The sequence below is a fragment of the Lynx rufus genome, unplaced genomic scaffold (assembly GCF_022079265.1).
Source record: "Lynx rufus isolate CCGP_SWC_20201006 ecotype Redwood Valley unplaced genomic scaffold, mLynRuf1.p SCAF_4, whole genome shotgun sequence".
Lineage (NCBI taxonomy): Eukaryota > Metazoa > Chordata > Mammalia > Carnivora > Felidae > Lynx > Lynx rufus.
In genome coordinates this window covers 54,065,662-54,089,234 of record NW_025814856.1, presented here as the reverse complement: position 1 = coordinate 54,089,234, position 23,573 = coordinate 54,065,662, and the positions used below count along the sequence as shown (strand labels likewise).

General features: G+C 54.6%; 1 protein-coding gene across 1 annotated transcript in view; it reads left to right on the top strand.

The window, feature by feature from the left end:
- PLXND1 (plexin D1) overlaps window positions 1–23,573 on the top strand; it is a 60,160-nt gene that overhangs the window by 4,563 nt on the left and 32,024 nt on the right. Inside the window, exons 2-8 of the mRNA XM_047095818.1 lie at window positions 15,548–15,724; window positions 18,426–18,557; window positions 18,816–18,916; window positions 19,007–19,136; window positions 20,611–20,788; window positions 20,935–21,043; window positions 21,495–21,597. Of these exons, the coding sequence (XP_046951774.1) occupies window positions 15,548–15,724; window positions 18,426–18,557; window positions 18,816–18,916; window positions 19,007–19,136; window positions 20,611–20,788; window positions 20,935–21,043; window positions 21,495–21,597 (930 nt within the window). The remainder of the gene's footprint in view (window positions 1–15,547; window positions 15,725–18,425; window positions 18,558–18,815; window positions 18,917–19,006; window positions 19,137–20,610; window positions 20,789–20,934; window positions 21,044–21,494; window positions 21,598–23,573) is intronic.

Below are 23,573 nucleotides of genomic sequence, written 5' to 3'. Positions count from 1 at the left end.
GTGCCTAAGCATGGAAGTAGGAAACAGCAAGGAAAGCTGGAGCAATGGAAGGTGGTCCCTGTGGTGGGGGGGAGTGGGGAGGATGTCAGAGAAGGTTGGGAGAAGTGGGCGGGGCTTGCAGGTGTAGAGAGGCCACATTGTGGAGTTGGGACTGTATCCTGGGGAGGTGGGAGTTATGAAGGGTCTTAGCCAGAGGAGTACTGTGATCTGAGTGAGCACATCATGCGGCACCTGGGTGGCTCAGTGGTTAAGTGGCTGACTTCAGGTTATGATCTCACCTGTTTGTGAGTTCAAGCCCTGTGTCAGGCTCTTTGCTGCCAGCTTGGAACCTGCTTCAGATTTTGTCTCCCTCTCTCTGCCCCTTCCTGACTCACACTCTGTCTCTCTCAAACATAAATAAACATTTAAAAAAAATTTTTTTTTAAATTTTTTTTTCAACATTTATTTATTTTTGGGACAGAGAGAGACAGAGCATGAACGGGGGAGGGGCAGAGAGAGAGGGAGACACAGAATCGGAAACAGGCTCCAGGCTCTGAGCCATCAGCCCAGAGCCCGACGCGGGGCTCGAACTCACGGACCGCGAGATCGTGACCTGGCTGAAGTCGGACGCTTAACCGACTGCGCCACCCAGGCGCCCCTAAAAAATTTTTGAATGAGCACCTCACTTTCCCCCTCTGTAGAATGGGAGCGATAATAAAGCATTTACCTCATAGGACTGTTGTGGAGAGTTAAATGAGCTAATACCTGTAAAATTCTTAGTAGAGTGCCTGGCACACATGTTTGCAGTTACATTTGACCCTTGAACAACTCAGGGGTTAGGGATGCCGACCCCCTGCACAGTCGAAAACCTGCACATAACTTTTGACTCCCCAAAACTTAACTACTAATAGCCTCCTGTTGACTGGGAGTCTCACCAATAACATAAACAGTGACTAACATATATTTTATATGCCATGTGTATTATATACCATATTCTCACAATAAAGTACACTAGAGAAAATAAAACATTAAGAAAATCAGAAGGAAGAGAAAATACATTTACAGTACCGTGCTATAAAAAATCCACATGTAAGTGGACCTGTGCAGTTCAAACCCACATTGTTTAAAGGTCAACTGTACTATGGGGCGCCTGGGTGGCCCAGTTGGTTAAGTGTCTGACTTCTGCTCAGGTCAGGATCTCACGGTTTGTGAGTTCGAGCCCCGTGTCAGGCTCTGTGCTGACAGCTCGGAGCCTGGAGCCTGCTTCGGATTCTGTGTCTCCCTCTCCCTCTCTTCTGCTCATGCTCTGTCTCTCTCTCAAAAATAAATAAACATAGAAAAAATAAAGGTCAACTGTACTATGATTGTTTTTAATATAATTATTTTAGCGAGTCCCTAGGTGGCTGGTGAGGGGAAAGATGAGAGGCAGGGAGACTGGTTGGAGGGCTGGTGCTGTCTTCCAGGCTAGAGATTCGCTCGCTGACTTGCAAATATTTCTCGAGCACCTGCTGTGTGCCAGGCCTTGTGGTGGACACTGGGTGCAGTGGTGAAGGCCTGTGTCAGGCCCTGCTCTCGGGGGCTGTGCGTGGCCTGGTCTGAGGGCACAGAGGGAAGTGGTGAGTTCAAGACAGATTTGGGTGCCAGGGTGCAGCCCCAGAGGCGGACAGGGTAGAGAAGGAGGCTGCCCAGTCCGGCCCAGCATCGGGATAGAAGTGGGTGCCGTTGGAATAAGGCATGCAATCGGGTGCCTGTGGAGGAGAGAATTAATTTGCTTCTGGAGTGTCGGGCAAGTTCTAGGGGCCTGGAATCCCTTTCCTCCCAGACCCATCTGGCCTGACTTCTCCAGCACCGGCTGGTCTCAGTGGGGCAGGCATGGGGGACTGGACCCTGCACTTCTGCCTGTTCCCCAGGGACATCTCACCTCCAAGTGAGGTGGTTCGGGTGGGCCTCTGGAAGCCCAGCTTTTCATCCTTGATTTGGGGGGTCTTTTGACCCCACGAGTCCAGAGCCTTGGCCAGAGTGAGCCCAAACATTGTAGCTTCTCACCTGGTGAGCTTTATCCTTTGCTCTCCACATTTAAGACCATGAAATCTTAGCCTCTGCTGCCCCCTTCCATCCAGGAGTGTGCCAGAGAACCAGAGAAGGGAGGAGCTGCCAAGGTGTGAGGTCAGAAGCAGGGAACCTTGTCAAATCCCCCCGCCCCGCCCCAGGCTTCAGAGGGCCCCAGCTTTGTCCCTGGTTCGGGCATTATCTGGGGCTGTTGCATGATTTTGAGTGAGAAAATTGTCCTCCATTGCGTGTGGCTTGGATCCCTTTCCTCAGTTCATGTTTGAGGTGAGAGTGAGTTGGGGAGTTGCTGTGTGCTGTTGATGGGGAAAGTGAGGCACAGGGTTACCCAGCAAGGCAAGGGCAGGCTGAGTCTAACTCTCTTCCCTGAATCTTTCCTCTCAACCTTTGAGTGACCGTGATATTTGTTTTTTTTAAGCCAAAAGGAAAACCAACAGGGAAATGCCAATGCTGCATTTTCAAGGTGTCTTTTTATAGTAAAGGTGGAAAAAAAACCCTCAGGCTGTTTTAAACTGGCATGCTGTGGGTGGGTGCTCATCGTCAAGAAGGCGTTTTCTGAACCAATTTAGGGGCTGAAATGCTGGGTGGAGGTGGAGGGAGACAGAGCTTCCAAGATGGGCTTTACATTTGGAGTCGGGCTGGGGGCTGGGAGCGTTCCCTGTGGCCAATGGTACAAGCAGACACTTGGTGGTTCCTAGGGGGTTCCAGCAAGGTTGGTCAGGATGATCTTCTAGCCTAGAGAGACAGACAGGCCTTGGGCCAGGCGATGGTTAATATCCCAGTGCACCCTGATAAGGTCACCAGTCCTGATTCCCAGGTATAAGATATCGAGTCCCATTGTTCTGCCCATAAACTGTGTGACCCAGGGAGAATCATTTATTCTCTCTGGGCCTCGTGCTTCCTTATTGTAAAATGGAACAGTGTCTCCCTCTGAGGATATGGGCAGGTTAAAATCTCACATGCACTGCCCAGGAAATGGTAGGAGGAGGTATTAGTAACAGGAGGGAAAAGCTATGTCTGAGAAAAGTGTGCTTGGCATGCAAAATGGCCAGCAGAGCAGGGAGTGCTCAGAGGAGGGGTCAGCCTCTTGGAGCAGATGGGATCACACCAGGTCCTAAAGGTGACCTAGGTGGTCGAGACAGAGGGGTGAGGCGCGGGTGTGTCCAGGGCCGCCCCAGCCGAGTGAGCTCAGAGATAGGAAGACATGGAGAGAGTAGGCACGATGTCACTGCTGGTGGCCGGGCAGACGCTGAACATCTGATGGACTTGAGGGGTGTGTGGAGGGAAGGTGCCCCGGTCAGCTCTCTGGGGCTGAAAAATAATCATCGCTGGGCTCCCAGTTCTGAGTGGGGTCACTGTGTTGGCCCTTCGTGAGCACCAGTGTGTTTGAACTCAGAGCCCCACCCCCACCCCCCACCCCTCCCGCCATGAGGCAGGAAGTGCTGTTACAGATGGGGAAACTGAGGCCCAGGGCCACACAGCTGGTTAGCGGGAGTGGGGATCTGCAGATTGGCTGTCTGGCCCCAGAGTCCATGCTGGGCGATGGCTGGTGAGCTCTCAGCTGGGAGTTTTTTGGTTACCCTTGCCCCGTGGAGACTTGGGCGTGGCCCTTTGTAGAAACCCCGTTGTGTGGTCGCACCTCCACATGGCCCGGGTGGAAGCTGGGAGCTATTGCTGTGGTGACTCAGTTCCAGAGTGGGGTGAGGCTGGCTGGGGCATCTGTCGAGGCAGGGGCTGATCAGGCCTTTTGAGGAAGTGGGGAAGGCGGGGAAGCACTAGTTGCATTCATCGCTAAAAATGTGATCCTCTGGGCTCTGGAACGAGTGAGCCTCCTGCCCCTTTGAGTGTGCAAGTGAGGGATGTGGTCAGTTTGAATGACGACTTGGCAAATCTCTTTCAGCACTGAGCCCCGCCCTGGACCATGCCAGCCGGGTACTGGGGCTGGGAAGGCTGCCTCCCTCCAGGGCAGCACTTCACCATCCAGGGTTTGCTAGGAGAGTGGATGAAGGATCTGTGTTGGCCTTAACCACAGTTAGGACCTGCCACACCCAGGCAGGCCCGAAGTGGCACATGAGTGCTGGACCCTGGCGCCGACACCCCGAATTCAAATCCTGGCTCCGTACCTTCCTAGCTGTGGCCTCTGGCAAGCCGCTTACCTCCTCTGGTCCTCTTTTTCCTCACCTGTAGAATGGGTTCAGCATAGGGAAGAACGGGGCAGCCTGGCATTCAGCGGAGACTGTGTCGGTCGTCATCAGCCCCCTGCAAAAACGCTCTCCAAGAGTCAGATTTGCTGGCCCGTGGCTGCTGGTTTTCACAAAGGTTAAGAAAACTGGCCAGGTTCTGTGTTCTGTTTGTTGGAGGGAGGACAGACATGGTGTGTATGGAAGAGGAGCATGAAAGCCTGAGCCCCTGGCGGTGAGGGGTCCCATCCCCTTTCCGGACTTCAGTTTCCCCATCTGAGTTGGGCTGGGGGGTGGCAAGGAGGCGCTCACCAACAGAACTGCTTCTGCCAACATCATTATTATCGCGGTTAATGCTACTGTTTCTTGGGAACTTACTTTGTGTCAGACGTACTGCAAAAGCTCTTTGTATATAGTCTATCTTTTTTAAATCTCCCCAGAAATGGGATGAGATGAGCGTTATATCTCATCTACAGAAAGGGGAAACAGAGGCCCAGAGAGGTTAGGTGACATGCCAGAGGTCACACAGTGGGTAAAAGGTGGGGCGGGTATCTGACTGCAAGCCTCTGCTCGTCACCTTTACTCCCTGGTTCCTCCCAAAACATTGACTAAAGGGATGTGATCCAAAGGGGCCCTCAAGGCCACAGTGGGAAGAGGTGAATGGGTCTATTTTTTTTAAATGTGTGTGTGTGTGTGTGTGTGTGTGTGTGTGTGTGTGTGTGAGAGAGAGAGAGAGAGAGAGAGAGAAAGAGAGAGACAGAATGTGAGCAGGGGAGGGGCAGAGAGAGAGACAGAGAGAGAGAATCTGAGGCAGGCTCCAGGCTCTGAACTGTTAGCACAGAGTCCCACATGGGGCTTGAACCCACAGACCCATGAGATCATGACCTGAGCCTAAGTCACATCTTAACTGACTGAGCCACCCAGGCGCCCCTGAATGGGTCTGTTTTAAAGGTGAAGAAACAGACACCCAGGGAAGCTGTAGCCCGGCTGGGGCTGCTGTGAGGAGTCGTGAGAGCTTCCCAGTGAGCCCCAGTGCCCAGCATGGTCCCAGGTGAGGGGCTTCTGTTCCCCAGGACTGCAGCTGCCTCCGCCTTCACCCACCAGAGCCCAGCACCTCCTGAGTGGCGTCTTCTGTCTGTCCTTGCTCCTGGTGGAGGGTTCTCTATAGTGTGGCAGTATAGGAGGGGACCCAGCTTTGTTACATGACAGCCCCCCAAAAGGGATGAATCAGACTCTGCCCCTACCCTCCAGGAGCTCCCAGACAGTCAGGGAGGAGATCATGACAGAAGATATGCTGCAACCAAGGTTGCACACTGACCAGCCTCTTCTGAGGGAGTCAAGGAAGGCTTCCTGGAGGAGGGGGATGGTGGAGCAGGAATATGGCACATGGGCCTGGGGAAGGCAGGCAGAGGCAGAGGCCCAGAGATGTGGTGGAATATGGCTCGGGTAGCAGGCAGAGATGAAGCTTAGAGTGTGTGGGGTCTGCGGTGCAGGCCAAGGATTTGGATGCTGTCCTGTGGGCTGTGGGGAGCCATCAAGGCTTTGGGAGAAGAGTGAGACATAGTTGATCTGGTTCTAGAAGGGACTCCATAGCTGCTGGCCCCTTATCAGCCCTGCTAGGTGCTGGCAGGAGCAGGAGGCTCTCTCCCAGAGCCCCCACTGTGGCTGGACCAGGTGACTCCCATGGGCCTCTCCAGCTCTGACAACGGTGTGGGGATTGCCATGGAAACCAGCCGGTGCCGCGTGGGGACAGGCCTAGAAAGTCTCCTGGCACCAGCCACGTGCATTTGGATCCTGACTACCCCCGGAGTGTGGCTGTTCTCTTTTTTTCAAAGTCCGTGTTTGGGCCAGGGCCGAACCCAACAGGCTGCCTGGATGGGCCCCTGCACGGCCCACTTTCCCGCTGACGCTCAATGCCACTGAGATCCGAGATCTGCTGGGCCAGCGGGGCTGGCCCCTCCCAGTCCACCATCCTTTACCCTGAAACACGATAAATCACACGCTAGAGGAGGGAGGAAGCTCGAAGCTCCATTATGAGGCCCAGCGAGGCCCCAGCGGGGCGTTAATCATGTAGTGCTTTCTGCTCTGATCGGTAAATAATGGGGGGGCAGTGGGCAGAGGCCTTGAATTGGAGGCCAGGCCCGGGAAAGGAGCTGCATGGCCTTCTGGATGTCACCTCTGCTCCCATGCCCCACCCGGGGCCCGTCCAACATCTGTGTCTCCAGAGGTAGCCATCTCCTTAATTGGCCTCGGTTTCCCTAGCTTGCCACCAAGGGCCTCTATAGCTCCAGGCAGCCAGGCTCCCAGCAGCCGTTGACAATGCCCAGCAGAGTGTTGGGTGGAGAGGCCGGGGTTAAGGGCGAGGACTCTGTGGCCAGCCTGCCTAGGTTTGAGGCTCACATCTGGCCCTTCTGGCTGTGTGACCCTGGACAAGTCACTGCTCTGTGCCTCAGTGTCCTTTGCTATAAAGTAGCACCGACTTATTAGGGTTAAATGAGGCTGCACAGGCAGGGGCACAAAGTAAACCGTAGCTGCTTATTATGGTCATGTTGTTTATACTACTGTATCTTGATTATCTTAAAGCTGTCCCTTCCTGACTTGGGGGTGGTCGCTGAACTGGGATGTGGGCAGCTGGAGACAGGGACCAGTGTGTCCCCTCTATGTCCCCAGAACATGGGACCCAGACCAGAGATGTTTGCTGAGGGTCTCAAGCCAGCCCTGTCCCCTCAGCTGTGCCCACAATCAGTCCCCTCCTCTGGGATGGAGGCCAACACCCAGGGGACAGGGAGCAGGGTGTGAGTTCCAGTCTCCAGGGCCCCTTAGCCCCAGAAGGAAGGAGGCCAAATGTGCCCAAGAGAGGCAGCTGCGGCTCTCAGCTTCTCCTGGCCGGCATCCCCTCCAGGGGAAGAGGCTGGGACAGAAACTGTTCCAGGGAAAGGAGGGGCTGGAGCCGCAGCACTCTGCCCGCCTTCCTTCCCCCTCCCCCCCTCCCCCCCCCCCCCCCATTAGAGCTGGCGAGAGGGAGTGACTTCCCTGGCCAGGGAAGAGGAGAAGAGTCGCTGGCTGCCCATCCCACACTGTGTTCCTCTGGGACCCCCCGGGGGTGGGGGGGGCGGTGCGAGGGGAAGGGGGCAGGGCTGGAAATGGGGCCAGGCTGGGCCAGAATGAGAAACAGCTTCAAGAAGGGGGAGTCGGGTGTCTGGGGGGCCACGTCCAGCTAACAAAACAATGGCTGCTTGAGTCAGCGGCTGTGGTAGTAGTTCCCAGGCAGGCCTGAGCGGAGCAGGCCTCGGCCGAGCTCCCAGCACCCATCCTCACTGTGGGTGAGGGTAGATGCTTGACTTTGGGAAGTGGTGGAACTGTCTGTCCTGCCAGGCTCCCGTGTGACCTGCACCGCTAATTGGGAACGTTTACTGAGTATCCGCGGTTGTCAGTTTCAAGGGCTGCTGTGAGCTGAGCTCTTTCCAGCAGCTCTCTATGGAGGGTGCTGTTATTGTCCCCACTTTACAGATGCGGAGACTGAGGCTCAGACGGGATGTGGCATCCCAGAGCGAGTAATGAGCCACAAGACTTAGTACATCAGGAGCCTCAGTTTCTCTGTTTGTAAAATGGGAACACAACAAGAGTGTGCCTGTGAGGTAGCTCTGCTTGGGGCCTACCCACAGCAGGTCTTCAATCCAGCCAGGCCCCTGATCTCAGCCTGGGGGCTGTCCCTCCAGGCTGTGTCCAGCTTGGTGGCAGAGTCTAGGGTGCCAGTTGTGGCTAGACAGACATATCGTGCTAAGGATGGCCTGGCTGGCAGGTTGACATGACCCTTCCAGATGGTCTCAGCTTGCCTTGATGAATTCAGTGCCCTGGGGCCGGGTGACCCACCTCCTCCAGAGAAGGGTCAGGGATACAGAGGTGCTCCTCTCTGAAACTCTGGAAGGGTCTACCCTAGCTGCTGTGTCCATTGCTACTTCTTAGGTTTTTCCTGCCTGATTCAGGCAGCCTGGCGTCAGGTAGGGAATTATCACACTGTTGTCCTGAGGAAGCCTCTGCCCCTCTCTGTACCTCGGTTTCACCTCTGGCTCGGAGCCAGGCCTCTTGACTGTTTTCTGTGGCTCAGTTGGACATTCTGTCCCCGCCCACCCCTCCAGGAAATAAGCATCTTGATCACCCACTGGGAGGTGCTGGTATTTCCTTCCCAGGCGGGAGGCGACTTCCTCCTTGGTGTGGGGTCATTGCCGGATGCCCGTTAGAGCCAGGTCCATCCTGTTTCCTCCCTGGGCCGACACACAGTAGGCCCATGGCTCTTTCAGTGACTCAGTTTATCGTCAGTGGAGGCGTCGGCTTAGTGGAGCCTGGAGCCATAGCCATTAGCTGTGGTTTCCAAGAAACTGCAGGGGCTAAAGTTAGAAGGGGGAGTTTGGGTTTGGGGTCACAAGTGTGGCTTCAAATCCCAACCTGGGTACCATGGGTGAACCTTGACAATGCTTCCCCCTTTATCCTCAGGGCTTCTGAAGAAGGGTGGGGGTAGGGGCTATTCAGCAGGGCTTTGTGTGAAGCAACAATCCTGCAGAGTTTAGTGGCTTTTGTGGCCCCCTGCAGGCTGCCTGTCAGACCCCCATCACCACCCTACCTGGTCCTTGCTTGCTCCGTCTCCTCTAGTCCTTGTCTCTGCAGCAGTCTCCTGACGGAGAATTCATCCTCTTTGGCTACGCGAGCTGAAGGAAGAGTTGGCAGGGAACAGCATTGAGGGGAGCCCCAGGGTGGGAGGGGGGCAGGCCAGGTGGAGCAGGGTCTTGAGAGCCCAGGAGCAAAGTTTGGGTTTATACTGAGGGCACTAGGGATCCATGGAAGGCTGTTGAGCTTCAGAGGTGACACAAATTGGTTTGTGATTGTTTTTTTCTTTTAAAAAAATTTTTTTTTAAATTTTTTTTTTAACGTTTATTTATTTTTGAGACAGAGAGACAGCATGAACGGGGCAGGGTCAGAGAGAGAGGGAGACACAGAATCCGAAACAAGCCCCAGGCTCTGAGCTGTCAGCACAGAGCCCGACGTGGGGCTCGAACTCACGGACCGTGAGATCATGACCTGAGCCAAAGTCGGACGCTTAACCGACCAAGCCACCCAGGCCCCCAAAATTTTTTAATGTTTATTTATTTTTGAGAGAGAGAGAGAGAGAGAGACAGAATGAGAGCGGGAGAGGGGCACACACACACACACACACACACACACACACACACACACAGAATCTGAAGCAGGCTCCAGGCTCTGAGCTGTCAGCACAGAGCCCAGCGTGGGACTCAAACCCATGAACCTTGAGATCATGACCTGAGCTGAAATTGGACACTTAACCAAGGCGCCCCTGCTTGTTTGTTTTTTTAAATAACCTTTTTATTTTGGAATAATTTTAGATGTATAGGAAAGGTACAAAGACAGATAGTTCCTGCGTACCCTCCTTCCCGTTTTCCCCATTGCTAAGGTTCTACATTCCCATGGTACATTTGTCAAAACCAAGAAACCAACTTAATACTTTACTCTCAACTGAACTCCAGACTTTACTCCACGAATATTCTTTTTTTCTTTTCCAGGGTCCCACATTGCATTTAGTGCTTTGCAGTTTTAAAAGCTCCCTTTGGCCACCGTGGAGGGTGAATAGAAGGGGGTTTGGTCCAGCCCCAGCCCAGGTATATTTTTTAATACCCAAAAGCCATTGCGCCCTTCCAGGTCCTCACAGTTAAACTTCACTTTCCTGGGATCTTGATTCAATAACCATCAAAAACTTGAGGCGGAAAAGTGCCCTCAATTCCCAAGCACAAAGCCCCAACAGCCGGTGTAGTCTATAGCCAGGACGGAACCACTGGGCCTTGCAGCCTGCCACGCCGGCCCCCCATTGCCGCCTCATCCTCCTCGGAGCCACCTGCGGTGGGGCTGAGGTTTGGTGGGGTCCGTGGGCAGGATGCAGAGGCCTGAGAAACTGGGCTCTTGAAGCTCGTGCTCCCACTGGCTTCCTGGGAAGAGAAAGTCAACACAATTACAGTTGGTAGTGAAATCAATATGTCAGAGTTTTAATGGGAGAGTGGGCAGAGCAGAGCTTTGGCCCCAGGAGGCAGCTAGCTGAAGAGGGAGGGTGTGTCCTGCTCTCAGGAAAAAGCTGAGACCAGCAGCCAGCTATTGCTCATCCCATTTCAGAGAGGGAGAAACTGAGGCTTTTAGAGGAACTAAAAGTAGCAGCCAGGTGCCGCCTGGGTCTGAGCACCCGATTCCCATGTTGCCACACACACACTAGGCATACGGTTGGCCCATATGTCGGTCTCGTTCTCCAGCACCCAGCATGGCAGTGTTGCTCTCAATCTCTGGAAAAGCAGCAGCTGAATACAGTCAATCACACTTTAGTCAAAATTAGTCTCCTTTCTTTAGGAAACACTCACACTGGAGTGTAGTCTCCACCCTGGAGAAGCTCATGTTTATGCTATCATGATAAATGAAAGTGGTGACCAGAACAGTGCTGTCACAGAAGAGGGTGTGTGTGTGTGTGTGTGTGTGTGTGTGTGTGTGTGTGTGTGTTTTGAGGCACATCTTGAAAGCTGGTGAAAAACTTGCTGCCTGGGCATGTCTGACAAAGGGAATAGCATGAGTCAAGACAAGGGGGACTGATGGGCCAGGGGAAGTATGAGGGCTCAGAGGTGTGGGAAGGGCATTGGCTGCTGAGGGAATAACATTATGAAGGATCAGGAGCCCTGGTGGGAAGGTGTGGCCACATTTGAGGAATTGCAGAGGTTGGTGTGGTCAGAGCAGAGGGTGGGACAGAGGAAAAGAGCAAGACTTGAAGCTTAAGCGGTTGGAACCAGATCCAAAGGCCTTGAATGCCAGGCTTGCTCCTAAGGACAGCCAGGAGCTGGAGAAGGGTTTTATTCCGGAGAGGAGTTAACCAGTTTTGTGCCTGGAATGGTGGCTCCACTGGATTGGAGGGGACTGCTGTGATCGGCCGGCCCTCCCCTGCTCTCAGGGGCATTTGTGTTTTGAAAGACCTACTCAAAGTGAGACTTGAAAGAAGGCGGGTGCTAGGGGTGGAATTTCAGACAGTGTCTGTCATAGGGTCCGGGCGGTATTTTGAGCCTGTGGAGCTAACTGCCCCTGGAGACCAAGTTCGGCTGAGGCCACACTTGGGCTGGCTGTCCCGTCCCCAAGGCCACTGTCTCCTCTTTCCCAAGCCTGCAGCCCACTCCCCCAGCAGGGGAGGCATTTCCCGCCTGCTTGGTGGACACGTCTCCCAGCTTCCACTTTTGAGCCAGTTTGCAGCCTTGTGATCTCTCCTGCCGGTCGGGGAGTCAGCTTCCCCCTCAGAGCACAGATCATTCAGAGCAGCTGACAGGGGTTACTTCTCCTTTAAAAATTTTTTTTTAGATTTTATTTTTAGAATAAGAAAAAAAAAAAGTTGGAGGAAAGGCTTTTTAGAAAATTCCTTCGGTACAGAATTAATGGCTTGTGAACGTCAGGGCGGGCAGGCGAGAGCTGGATTCCCAGCGTGCTCCTGCCTCATCCACTCTGCCGCCCAGCCCACAAATCACTGTGATCTGGGTGCCTTGTCCGGCTTCTCTTGGCTGGCTGGGGTCCCCCATTGCAAGGCCCAGGGCAGAAAACCCCAGAGGTGTCATCTGGCGCCTCCCAGGTCTTCCCTTCCCTCCCCCTCTCTCAGAGCTCAGGGAGGAAAATCATGTCCCCCAGGCAAGGGTTTACAATTTTAATTTTAAAACAGCTTATTATTTCATGACGCAAGTAATCCATATTCAGTGAAGCAAAGTTATGTAACCCCTAGTAGAAGCTTCCCTCGTGGCAGGCCTTGGGCCCAAGTGCCCACTCTCCTGCCTGCTTGCTGACAGTGCCCCCCTCACCTCTTCCCTGCAGCTGCAGGACTGCTGAGGGGTGAGCCCAGGACCTGGGAGAGGCGGCCAGGGAAATGGTTCAGCACCCTCTTTCCACAGCTGACCCCCACCTCGGGCATACAGAATGAAGTCAGGCAGGGTAGGTCTGAAGCTGAAAGACAAGAAGGAGCCAACTCTGTGACACCCCAGACAGTCTGGGAATGACACCCCAGGCAGAGGGAACAGCAAGGGCAAAGGCCCTGAGGCAGGGCCCAGTGTATGAGCAACAGAAATGAGGCCCATGTGGCTGGAGTGGAGGAGTGTGGGTGAGGAAGGTATGGGATGGGCTTAGATGGGCTCATAGCCCCTGAAGGGAGGATTAGGATCCAGTGTTTATTCTGAGTGTTGTGTAAACCATCAGAAGTTTCAAGCAGGAGAGACCTCTTTGCATTTTTTAAAAATTTTCACATTTTTTTAATGTTTATTTATTTTTGACAGAGAGAGAGAGACAGCGTGCAAGTGGGGGAGGGGCAGAGAGAGAGGGAGACACAGAGTCCAAAGCAGGCTCCAGACTCTGAACCGTCAGCACAGAGCCCTATGTGGGGCTCAAACTCACAAACCAGGAGATCATGACCTGAGTCGAAGCCGTATGCTTAACCAACTGAGCCAGCCAGGCACCCATTTCTTTGCATTTTTAAAGGGCTCCCTTGTTCAGGGGGACAGGTTGAGGCCAGAGTGGGCCCAGACCAGAGGGGCTAACTTAAAGTGCTCCTGGGCAGTCCAGCTGGAAAACTTTTGAAGTAGGCACAATTTGTTCCAAATTCCACTTTATAATAATCATTTTAGTGACACTCATATCTGAAATGGCAACAGTGTCTGACAATACTTCTGGAGCATTTACACACAGTGCAGGCGCTTCATGGTGAATGATCTCATCCTGTTCTTGTGAGAGAGGGTGCAAGAGATGTACCTACCTAATAGTTGAATAAACTGCGGCTCGAAGAAGTGAGGTGGCTTGCCTGCTCACCTCCAGCCATCCTGGGGAAGACCACCCACTCATGGGTCCTGCCTCTGGGTGGCCCCAGCTCCACCCTCCCCCACCTCTGGGCTCAGGGCCTGGCCCCCCAGGGACGCTGTGGGATACAGGCCCCACCTGGAAGCCTGTGGGGCCCCAAATTGTATTTATTCACCCAAGGATGGGCGGACCTCGTATTTATTGTTTGTTTTTGAAAACTAGCTGAGCTATAGAGCAAAACCCATACGGGCACATCACCAGTGGCTTAGGCTTACAAAAAGCATAAATGAGAAATTAAAAAAAAAAACAAAACACAACAGGGACGCCTGGGTAACTCAATCAGTTAAGCATCCAGCTTCGACTCATGTCATGATCTCGTGGTTTGTGGTTTCGAGCCCCACTTGGGCTCTGTGCTGACAGCTCAGAGCCTGGAGCCTGCTTCAGATTCTGTGTCTCCCTTGCTCTCTGCCCCTCCCCCGCTCATGCTCTGTCTCTCTCTGTCTCTCAATAATAAATAGAAGTTAAAACAAAAAGAAAAAAAATAATTTTGGGGGGTGCCTGGGTGGCTCAGTCGGTTGATGTCCGACTTCAGCTCAGGTCATGATGATCTCATGGTTTGTGAATTTGAGTCCCACGTTGGGCTCTGTGCTGACAGCTCAGAGCCTGGAGCCTGCTTCAGATTCTGTGTCTCCCTCTCACTGCCCCTCCCCAGTTTGTGCTCTGTCTCTGTCTCTGTCTCTCTCAAAAATGGATTAACGTTAAGAAAATTTTTTTTAAATTTTTTTTTTAAATTTTTTTAAACGTTTATTTATTTTTGAGACAGAGAGAGACAGAGCATGAATGGGGGAAGGTCAGAGAGAGAGGGAGACACAGAATCTGAAACAGGCTCCAGGCTCTGAGCTGTCATCACAGAGCCCCACGCGGGGCTCGAACTCACGGACCGCGAGATCATGACTTGAGCCGAAGTCAGCCGCTTAACCGACTGAGCCACCCAGGCGCCCCAAGAAAAATTTTTTTAAGCCACAGCAAAATGACTCTAAGGCTACACCCTAAAGCCAGTTCTGATGCTACATTTTGGTGACCTTCTGAATCCCTGCTCAGACCCGCCGATGCCCACATCCCAGCCTCCAGGGGGCCGAGGTGTGGCTCAAGTCTGCTGCCAGTTTTTCGTCTTAGAAGAACGACATTGCAACTGATCCAGAGCAGGCCCCTTCCCCTGTGAGTCTCAGTTTCCCCATCTGTGACATGGGACCTCATAGGGCTGCCGGAATTTAGGGAGTCGATGCACAGTCCTGGTACAATCTCAGTTCTCCGTAAACACAGCCTGTTAATGTGTCTACTGTTGTGACCGTTACCTCATTGTGTATGCACTAGCTTTACCAAAATGGTCCCTATGATATCCTGTGACTTTTCTCAGCCAGCTATCTTTCCGTCATAATCCATACAGATCTGAGGTGTCACCAAGGGGTGGGGGCAGCCCTCCTGGACCATGCGCCATTATTTTCATGCTCAATCCTGCTGGACACTGAGGTTGTGTTCCCCCACCTCCTCTTCTAAACCATGCTTGTGTCTGCATCCTTGTGGATTTGCGCAGTTATCTTCTCAAAGGTGCATCCTGGAGGCCTGTTTTGTATCTTTGTGCAAACTGCACAAGGACCCTTTGGAAGAAGCAACAAGACACGGAGGGAGGTGGGAATGAGTCCAGGGAGTGTCTGGGGACTGGGGTCACCAGCTGCGTTGGTCTCACTCCAGTGTGCGGTGGGACTGGGTCGCCACTGGGGGTGGCACTGGGCTGATGCAGATGGCAGGGCTGTGCCTTTGGACTCGCCTTGCCTTCGTTTGCCCATCTGTGATGTGGGCAGGTGGGGGGATATATCTTGGGCAAGGAGGAGAGGGGCTCAGTCTGGGGTCTGGTGAGCTGTTGGGAACTTGGATGGTGGTGCCGGGGTCAGAGCAGAGGACCTGGGAGAAGGAAACCCCCCTGGTTGCTGTCGAGACCCAGCCAAGGCAGGAGGGATACCTCTTGGGTATCAGCAGGTAAGTTGAAGCAGAGGATGGTCTGGTGTGGGCTCCTCTGCTCTGCCCGCTGTGACCCGTCAGGAGGGGCAGCTCCAAGGTCATGAGGATGTGCAGGCCTCACCCTGTCCTCACCTTCCCGGCCTCCTGACCTTGCCCCGTTGCCGGCTCTTCTTGCCTCCGTCCCATAACTTTTCCTATGTGGTTCTTACTACCTGAAATGTCATGTCTCCGAGGCAGCTCTGGGACTGAAGCTGAGGTCAGGGGTCCGTCTGCGATCAGGGATAGGGTCCTGCTTATGTTTGGGCCCCAGCCCAGAGCAGGGCGTGTAAAACGGCAGCGTGATTTTAAAGCTCTGATGCTGAGGTCTGACATACAGTGTGGGCATGGAGCCAAAGAAGTTTCTAGAGCCAAGGTGTGACATATTGCTTCTCTTCCAGCTGCAGCCGGAGCAACTGGACTGTGGGGCTGCGCACCTGCAGCACCCACTGTCCGTCCTGCAGCCCTTGAAGGCCTCGCCTGTGTTCCGAGCCCCGGGCCTCTCCTCTGTGGCCGTGGCCAGTGTCAGCAACTACACAGTGGTCTTCCTGGGCACAGTCAGTGGGCGGCTGCTCAAGGTAGGGCTGGGGGGTCAGGGCTGGGGAGTCTGAGGGAGATGGAGGGTGTGGGGGGAGGCTGAGCCTGGGTAGGCTGCACAGGTGGACACTAGAGGTCTAATACTGGCCTTCATTTTCTCTGGTTTGCCTGGCACCTTACAGTTTACAAAGCATTTTTCACATCTGTTTCTTCTACTCTTGCTCATAACAAATTGCCTTGTCCTGCAGAAGAAGGAAACCAGGCCTGAGAGAGGGCCCTTCCCTCTGGTCTCTAGGACTTGGGCTTTGAAGCAGAGGGATCTGAGTTCAAGTCTCTAGGCTCTGCCGCTTGCTGGCTACTTGACCTTGGGCAATGCACTTTCTCTCTCTGGGCCTCAGTTTCCCCATCTGGGAAGGGTTGTAAGCCCTGGCTCTTGAGACTGCTGTTAGGCTTTGACGGGTGAAGGCCACAGCCTGGCAAGTGGGGGCTCTCATTGCCCTTCCCTCCCCCACCTGGCTGGCTGCCCTCGGAAGATCTCCCCAACCAAGATGACTGGTTTCTGGAGGTGATGATGCCTGGCCCCAACACTCGTGGAGCTGAGAAGGATGAGAGGCACCTGCTTTCCCCACCATGGGGTAGGAAGGGCTTTCCAGGGCCTGGGCCAGCTTCCTCCCAGCCACCTCCCACCCTCTGCCTGTTAGGAAAGTCAGCTGCCTGGCACATCTCCAGTGTGTGCCAGGCCCTGGCCTAATTGACTCAGATCTGATAACTCAATTCCCTCAGCTGCCCAGGCGGACGCCACGGGCCAAGGGGTAGGTTGGGGATTGAAGCCCTGGCCACCTGGCCCCGGGACCTTAGCTGGCCCGCTAGCAGTGGTGAAAGGTGCAGGTGTCACAGGGAGCAGGGAGGGAATGGGGTGGGGTGGGCATCCTCCTCAGCCTTTGAAGTCCCAGTGAGGGTCCTTAGACAGTGAGACTCATGTTTTGGGGTCAGATACTTGGATTTGGATCCTGGCTCTGCTGGTCCCAGCTGTGTGACCTGGGGGTGGCTGCTTCTCACCCTGAGCCTCAGTTTCCTCATCTGTCATGAGGGAAATGAGCCAGACCATCCCAGACTGTGGTCAGAGTCTGCTGTCCCCTGTGAAGCAGGTAGTGCCAGGATCCCCATTTCCCAGGTGAGGACGCTGAACCTCCAAGAGGGGAAACGACTGCCCCGAAGTCACACAGCTGCCCCTGGGCCAGCTGACCAGGAGCCCTCATGATCCCTTGACCCAGGCCTCTTTACCCACCACCCTGCGCTGGGCACCACCTTCTCCCACCAGCCCTTCCCTGCTCGGGGCTTAGATCATAGCATCTAGCCCAGGCTCTGGAGCACAGTAGGTGCTCAATAGACGTTTGAAGGAGTGGAAATAAACCAAGTGTCTGCCGGGTGCCTGGGGCAAGGGCAGGAGCAGGTCGGAGACTGAGCAGGTGCCAGGCTGCCTGGGCAGACCCTACCCAGAGGTCACCTGGGACAGGTGATGTCTTGGGCTGGAACAGAGCCTGTGGGAGCCTGGGAAGAGAGTAATTTTAATTTGGTGTGTGGAGGGCATTTGAGAAACTCTTCCAGAAGAGGCCCTGGGAGGACAGATCCTGGCTGAAAGTGGAGGAAGAAAAATACTCCAGCAGGGAGCACAGCGTGGATAAAGGCCTACAGGCTGGAATGCTTGTGTTGGGTTGAATGGGTGGAAATGAGCCTGGCGGAGTAAGTTGGGGTTGGTTGTCGGGGCCTTGAATACCAGAACAAGTTTATTCCATAAGCAGGCGGGAGCTACCAAAGGTTTGGAGCCTACAGAGAAGGCCAGGCAGTAGGAGGCCCAGGGAGACATCTAAACTACTGGTCCCAAGTCAGGGCCTGGCAGGGCCTTAGACAAGGCAATGTGTTGGAAGTGTGAGGGGCCAGCTGAAAAAGAACAAAGTTTGATGGGGCTCTTGTGGACATTGTCTGTCCTCAGGAGGACATGCAGAGGGACTCTCAGAGCCAGAGAAGCTTCCAGGCCTCAGCTGGTCCTGGTCTTCCTCCTGCCAGGACCTTGGACCCCACCCTCTAGCCTCATCCTTGGACTGTGGGGTCAGATAGGCCTGGGCTTGCACTGTGACCCTGAAGTGTCTTCATTTTATGACTCTCACCAAGTCTGTAGCCTCTCTGGGCCTCCATCTCCTCATCTGTGAAATGGGCACAAGAGGGGAGGCATGAGAAGTGTGGCCCCATCAGCACTTCGCAGGCATCTTCTCCATCTGTGCTTACCACTGTCCCGAGGGGCGGGTGCCGTCATTAGTCCTAGTAGGTCAGGAAGCCGAGGCTCCCAGAGGGGAAGTGACAACCTGTACGTTTGTACAGCACGTAAATGTCAAAGCTGGAATTCAAACCCACATCCCTGCTCTTAGGCATGATGCCAGACAGCTGCCCAGAGAATCTTTTGTAAAGTGTAAGGTCTGCATGTATTCCCAGGGCGGGATGTGATGGAGAAGATCAGTCAGGGAGGGAGTTCCTGGTGGGGCCACAGCAGAGGCAAAGGTGGAGAGGCCAAAGCCACCACCCCCCTTATATGTCTGTGATTTCCCACCAGTCCTAGAAGGTCTGCAATAAGATGAGGCTGAGACCCCAAGCCTGAGTCAGATCCCCACCTCCAGGGGCATATCCCCTGCCGTGGGCACCCTCCCAGTGCCCCATCACCCTGACGGCCACGTCCCACCCCCACAGATCAACCTGAACGAGAGCATGCAGGTGGTGAGCAGGCGGGTGGTGACGGTGGCCTACGGGGAGCCTGTGCACCACGTCATGCAGTTCGACCCAGCAGACCCCGGTTACCTTTATCTGATGACGTCCCATCAGGTAAGGCCAGAGCCCTGGCCTGACGGGGTCCCAGGACACGTGGGCTTTCTTCCTCTCTGCCTCCCACCAGGGGCGCCTTCCCTTCCCACGCCTTCCCCGTGTACACATCACCTCTGCAGGGAAGCCCTGTTTCCCCTAATTTCCCCTGTTGAAGCGTCGAGCCTCAATTTCCCCGGCCTCTCGTGGCCCTCGCCACTGCCGATTCCCCGGGCAGAGGCCGGCAGCCCCGCTGAGCTGGGCCCTCCCCTCTGCCTCTAGATGGCCAGGGTGAGAGTCGCCGCCTGTGCTGTGCACGCCACCTGCGGGGACTGCGTGGGTGCAGCCGACGCCTACTGTGGCTGGTGTGCCCTGGAGACACGGTGAGGCTCCCGGGGGCAGAGGCTGGGTGTGGGCAGCTGCAGTGGGGCCAGGGGCCCGCCGGGGTCCTGACCTGTGCCATGCCGCACCAGGTGCACCCTGCAGCAAGACTGCGCCAACTACAGCCAGCAGCATTTCTGGACCAGTGCCAGCGAGGGCCCCAGCCGCTGTCCCGCCATGACTGTCCTGCCTGCAGAGATCGACGTGCACCAGGAGTATCCAGTGAGTCCCGGGGCAGCTGGGACTCAGCTCGGGGTAGGGAGGGGACACAGGGTGGGGAGCTGCCCTTCACCTGACCCCCAAGCCCTGAGAGGTAGAGACTCCTGCCCCCAGTGCCCCTGGGACCTGGAGGCAAGGAATGAGAATGACTGGGCTTTACTGAGCACTTACTGAGTGCCCACACTTGCCGTGTGCATGATGTCCACCTGTGTTGGTCCTTATACAACTCTATGAAGTGGATGCTCTTAACATCCCCGTTTTTCAGAGGAGGAAATTGAGGCACCGAGAGGTAAAGTGACTTGCTCATGGTCATACAGCTAGGGAGGAGCAGAGCTGGGATTTGAACTCAACAGAGGCAGGCTCCAGAGTCTCAAGAGGGAGGGAGCAAGTTGGAGGATACAAGGAGAGTCAGTGCCCAACCCCCTGCCTCTTCCCAGGCCCGGTACAGGTAGGGGTCAGAGGGACCACAAAGTGCCAGGCTGCTATTTCTTGTGCTCAGAAACAGATCAGATGAATCTGCAGTGTGGAGGCAGGGACTCCCTGCCTCGCCTGAGCTCAGGAAGGCCTGGAGCTGCCACAGCCCCCTCCCCACCCATAGCAGGCAGTCTGGGGAGGGCTGAGGGACAGGCAGGCCTGGGCCCCACTCAGCCCTGCCCTCAGTGACCTCCCTGCAGCTGGCTATCCTCACCTATCAACAGTGGGGAGATGGTGGTTCTAATGGGCCAGGTGGGGTCTGGGACTCCTCTGCACCCACTCCGCACTCTGTATCACAGAGCCCTTCACATGTTTTATGTCCACAAGCAGACCAGGCACAGGTTTGTCCATACATCCACTCATTTATTCGTTCATCACATAGATCATTGAGCACCTACTATGTGCTAACAGCAGTTCTAGACTCTGGGGACACAGCAATGAACAAGACAGAAAAAGCCCTGGTCCTTGAGCAGCTGACATGCTTGTGGAGCGAGAGAACGTGCAAGATAGGATGGCAAGATGATGAAAAGTACTGTGGGGAAAAGGGTGCAGAAGAGAGAGAGGGGTGGGGAATGAGTGGCGGAGTGTCGACATTTTAGACGAGGCTGGAGCTAGGCCCATGGTGCAGATGTTACATTTGAGCAAAGATATGAAGTAGGTGAGTTAGGTGAGTATCTGGGAAGAGTGTTCTGGGCCAAGGGAACTGCCAGTGCAGAGGCCCTGAGGTGAGAACAGATTGGTAGATTTGAGAGAATATTAGGAGATGAGGTCAGAGAAGTCCCAGGGACCAGATGACTCAAAGCCTCCTTGACTACTGTAAGATGGTCATTTTCATTTTGCAGATGAGGAAACTGAGGCCTAGTGAGCCCCATGTAGGATATAGCCCTCTGGCCTGGAGTCCTGGCCACCTGTCACCCCTTCTCCCAGGGTTGCTAGAGTGGGGGCTGGGCCCCGAGGGAAAGGCCTGCTCCCACTCTCCAAGCTGAGGGTCCCTGGCCCCCAGGGCATGATCCTGCAGATCTCGGGCAGCCTGCCCAGCCTCAGTGGCATGGAGATGGCCTGTGACTATGGGAACAACATCCGCACTGTGGCCCGGGTCCCGGGCCCTGCCTTTGGCCACCAGATCGCCTACTGCAACCTCCTGCCAAGAGACCAGTTCCCGCCCTTCCCGCCCCACCAGGGTAAGCACCGCACTCACTGGGCTGTGAGTACAGCCCTGAAGGGGTGTAATGGAATGTCAGGCATGGGGGTCCTGATATCACATCCTCTGAGGTCAGGGGAGACTCCCCTTTGTCCTTCTCTCCCTGGTTCCCCTGGTCCATTCTAGATCACGTGATTGTTGAGATGTCTGTGAGGGTCAACGGGCGGAATATCGTCAGGGCCAATTTCACCATCTACAACTGCAGCCGCATCGGACAAGTGTATCCACACACAGCGTGAGTGGGTCAGGGTACTTGCCTCTGGGTGGTGGGAGGAGGAACAGGGAAGGGTCTCTGCTCTCAGGAAGGCCCTTGGAAGAAAAACAGTGGTGCGCTAGAGGCAGATAGGGCCCTCGCTTGTTCATTTTCTGGCTCATTTATGTGCAGCAAACTCTTTTATCACCCTAACCTGGCTTCTGTGGGCATTCAAGCTGCAGGGGCAGAGAGAAGTGCTTTGATTACCCTTAATTTAGTCTCCTAAAGGCCCTGCTTGTCTATATCCTCCTTGCATGCCTCTCATAGCAGGGAGCTCAGTATCTTCAAAGTGCCCCACCCTCTGATGATGATGGTGGTGAAGGAAGACCTTTCTCCCCAGGGCCGGGATCTGCCTCTTAGGTCCCAGTTCCTGGGGGCAGGGGTGAAATGAGGGGTGGGCACCCGAGTGTCTGAAACGCTCCTTGTCTCCCAGCTGCACCAGCTGCCTGTCAGCACAGTGGCCTTGTTTCTGGTGCACCCAGCAGCATGCCTGTGTCTCCAACCAGTCACGGTGTGAGGCCTCACCGAATCCCGTGGTAAGTTAGGCCTGGGTGGAATGCCCTCTGCCTGTTTCATTACTTTTTTTTTTTTTTTTTAATATGTTGAGAACATTTCCACATCATTAAATTTTCTTCCTGGCACCAGATTTAACAGCTGTGCTGGGCTCATCACATAACAGCACATTTAACCAATCCCCTGTTGTTGGATGTACCGATCACTTCCCATTTCTTTTTTGTGTTCTGATATAGACAGGGCATGGCGTGCGTCCTTGATTATTCCCTGGAGACGAACTCCTAGAAATGGCATATTGGGGTGAAAGCGTGGCCACATTTTTACATCTTTGACTCAACTGCCTCCAGAAAGCCTGAGCCAGTTTTAACTCCCACCTGTAGTAGGAGGGCTCCTTTCTACACACCGTGTCAGTACTGGCTAGTTTGAAATTTTACCTGTAACATTTTCAACAACCTGCGGGCTCAGGGCAGTTGTCCCTGAGGCCAGGAAATACCAGACTGGGACCTTGAATCTAAGCCCCGCTGGCTTGGCGCCCATGTTCTCCTTCCTTCCCAAGATCAGGAGGTGGGCTGAAAGGCCCCTGGCTTGGTCTCCGCATGGGTGCTGGGGACCCTGGAGCAGGTGATGCCATGGCTGTCCCTGAGCAGAGAAGGTGAGCTGGTCTCAGGAGCCACACGCTCCCAGGTCCTGTTGCTTATGCTGGTCCCGTGAGCTCTATAGGCTGATTCTCCGCTGGCCAGGATCCAGGCCCTCCCTGGTGCTGTGGGATGGCTGGATTGAATCAATTACACCAGGGTGGGCGTGGCGGGGAGAGTTGGCAGACGGGGAGAAGTACAAAGGGAAATGCCACATACCTTGCGCCTGGTTGGTTTCTGCCGTGTGTTCACTTGCAGGGTGGCCTTCTGCCATTGCCCCAAAAGCTTCTAAGGCCATCCTAGCCTTACCAGGGATGACCAAATGAGGCTTTGGCTGGGGCGGTGATGCTCAGCCAGGTGGGATGGCTACACTGGGGTGGGAGAGGGTGTCGAGGTTCTGAGACTACAGCTCATCCCCTCTCAGACCTGGCTGCTGGAGCCTCTGTCTTGTATCAGGGCTGTGAGGGGTCAGGGTGAGGCACTGAGTCCCTGCCTGAGGCTCCTCTCCCTAGGAAGGAGATGCTCCCGCCCACTTTCCAGATGGGACAACTGAGGTAGCAAATAGGGTCCTGGGGGCACTGCTTCCTAGCATGTGTCCCAGGGAAGCGGGCCCAGTCCCCAGAGCATCTGAACCCCCAGCCTCTTGGCTCTGGGCTCAGAGAATCTCATCAGGAACCCTCCAAGCAGGTACAGATCAGTGTTCAGATGCTAAGGAGGGGCTCCATGGCCCACACCTGGAACCCTCTGGTCTCTGCACCTCCTGCCTAAGCCTCTGAACTGCTTTGAAGAAGGGTCATCCAGGAGCTTACCTCAAAGAACCGAGACAATAATGTGGGGCTTCTGGCCCTGGGAGAGAGATCCAGTGGAGTCTGTGTGGCCAAACCATAGAGGAGGCCCCTGGGCCCCTGTGTTGGAGTCCGGGCCAAGCAGGAGTCCTGCTCTTTTTTAGGGTCCACATCTTCTAGCCCCCAGCCCAGGGCTGGGTACACAGAGGGGCTCAATAAATGTGAAACATGAAGCATTCGTGTGGCAGCCTGATGGCTGTTGAGGAGGACCCACAGGCTCAACACGGTTATCCAGCATTTATTGGGCACCCTTTGTATGACTGGGTCTGTAGCAGGCACTAGGAAGGAACCCAGTTAGACATAGTTCTGCCCTCCCCATCATGAGCCAAGGGCCTGAGGTGTGAGTTGTGGCTGTGTGATCCTGGTCAAGCTCCTGAACCTCTCTGTGCCTGTTTCCCCATCTCCTATTTTACTTACTGTGTAATTGTACATTTTACTACTATAAAATGGCCTTACTTTGCTGTGCTGGGAGTCTTGAATTGCACCTGTGAGGCACCAACTCCATATGTGGCACATAGT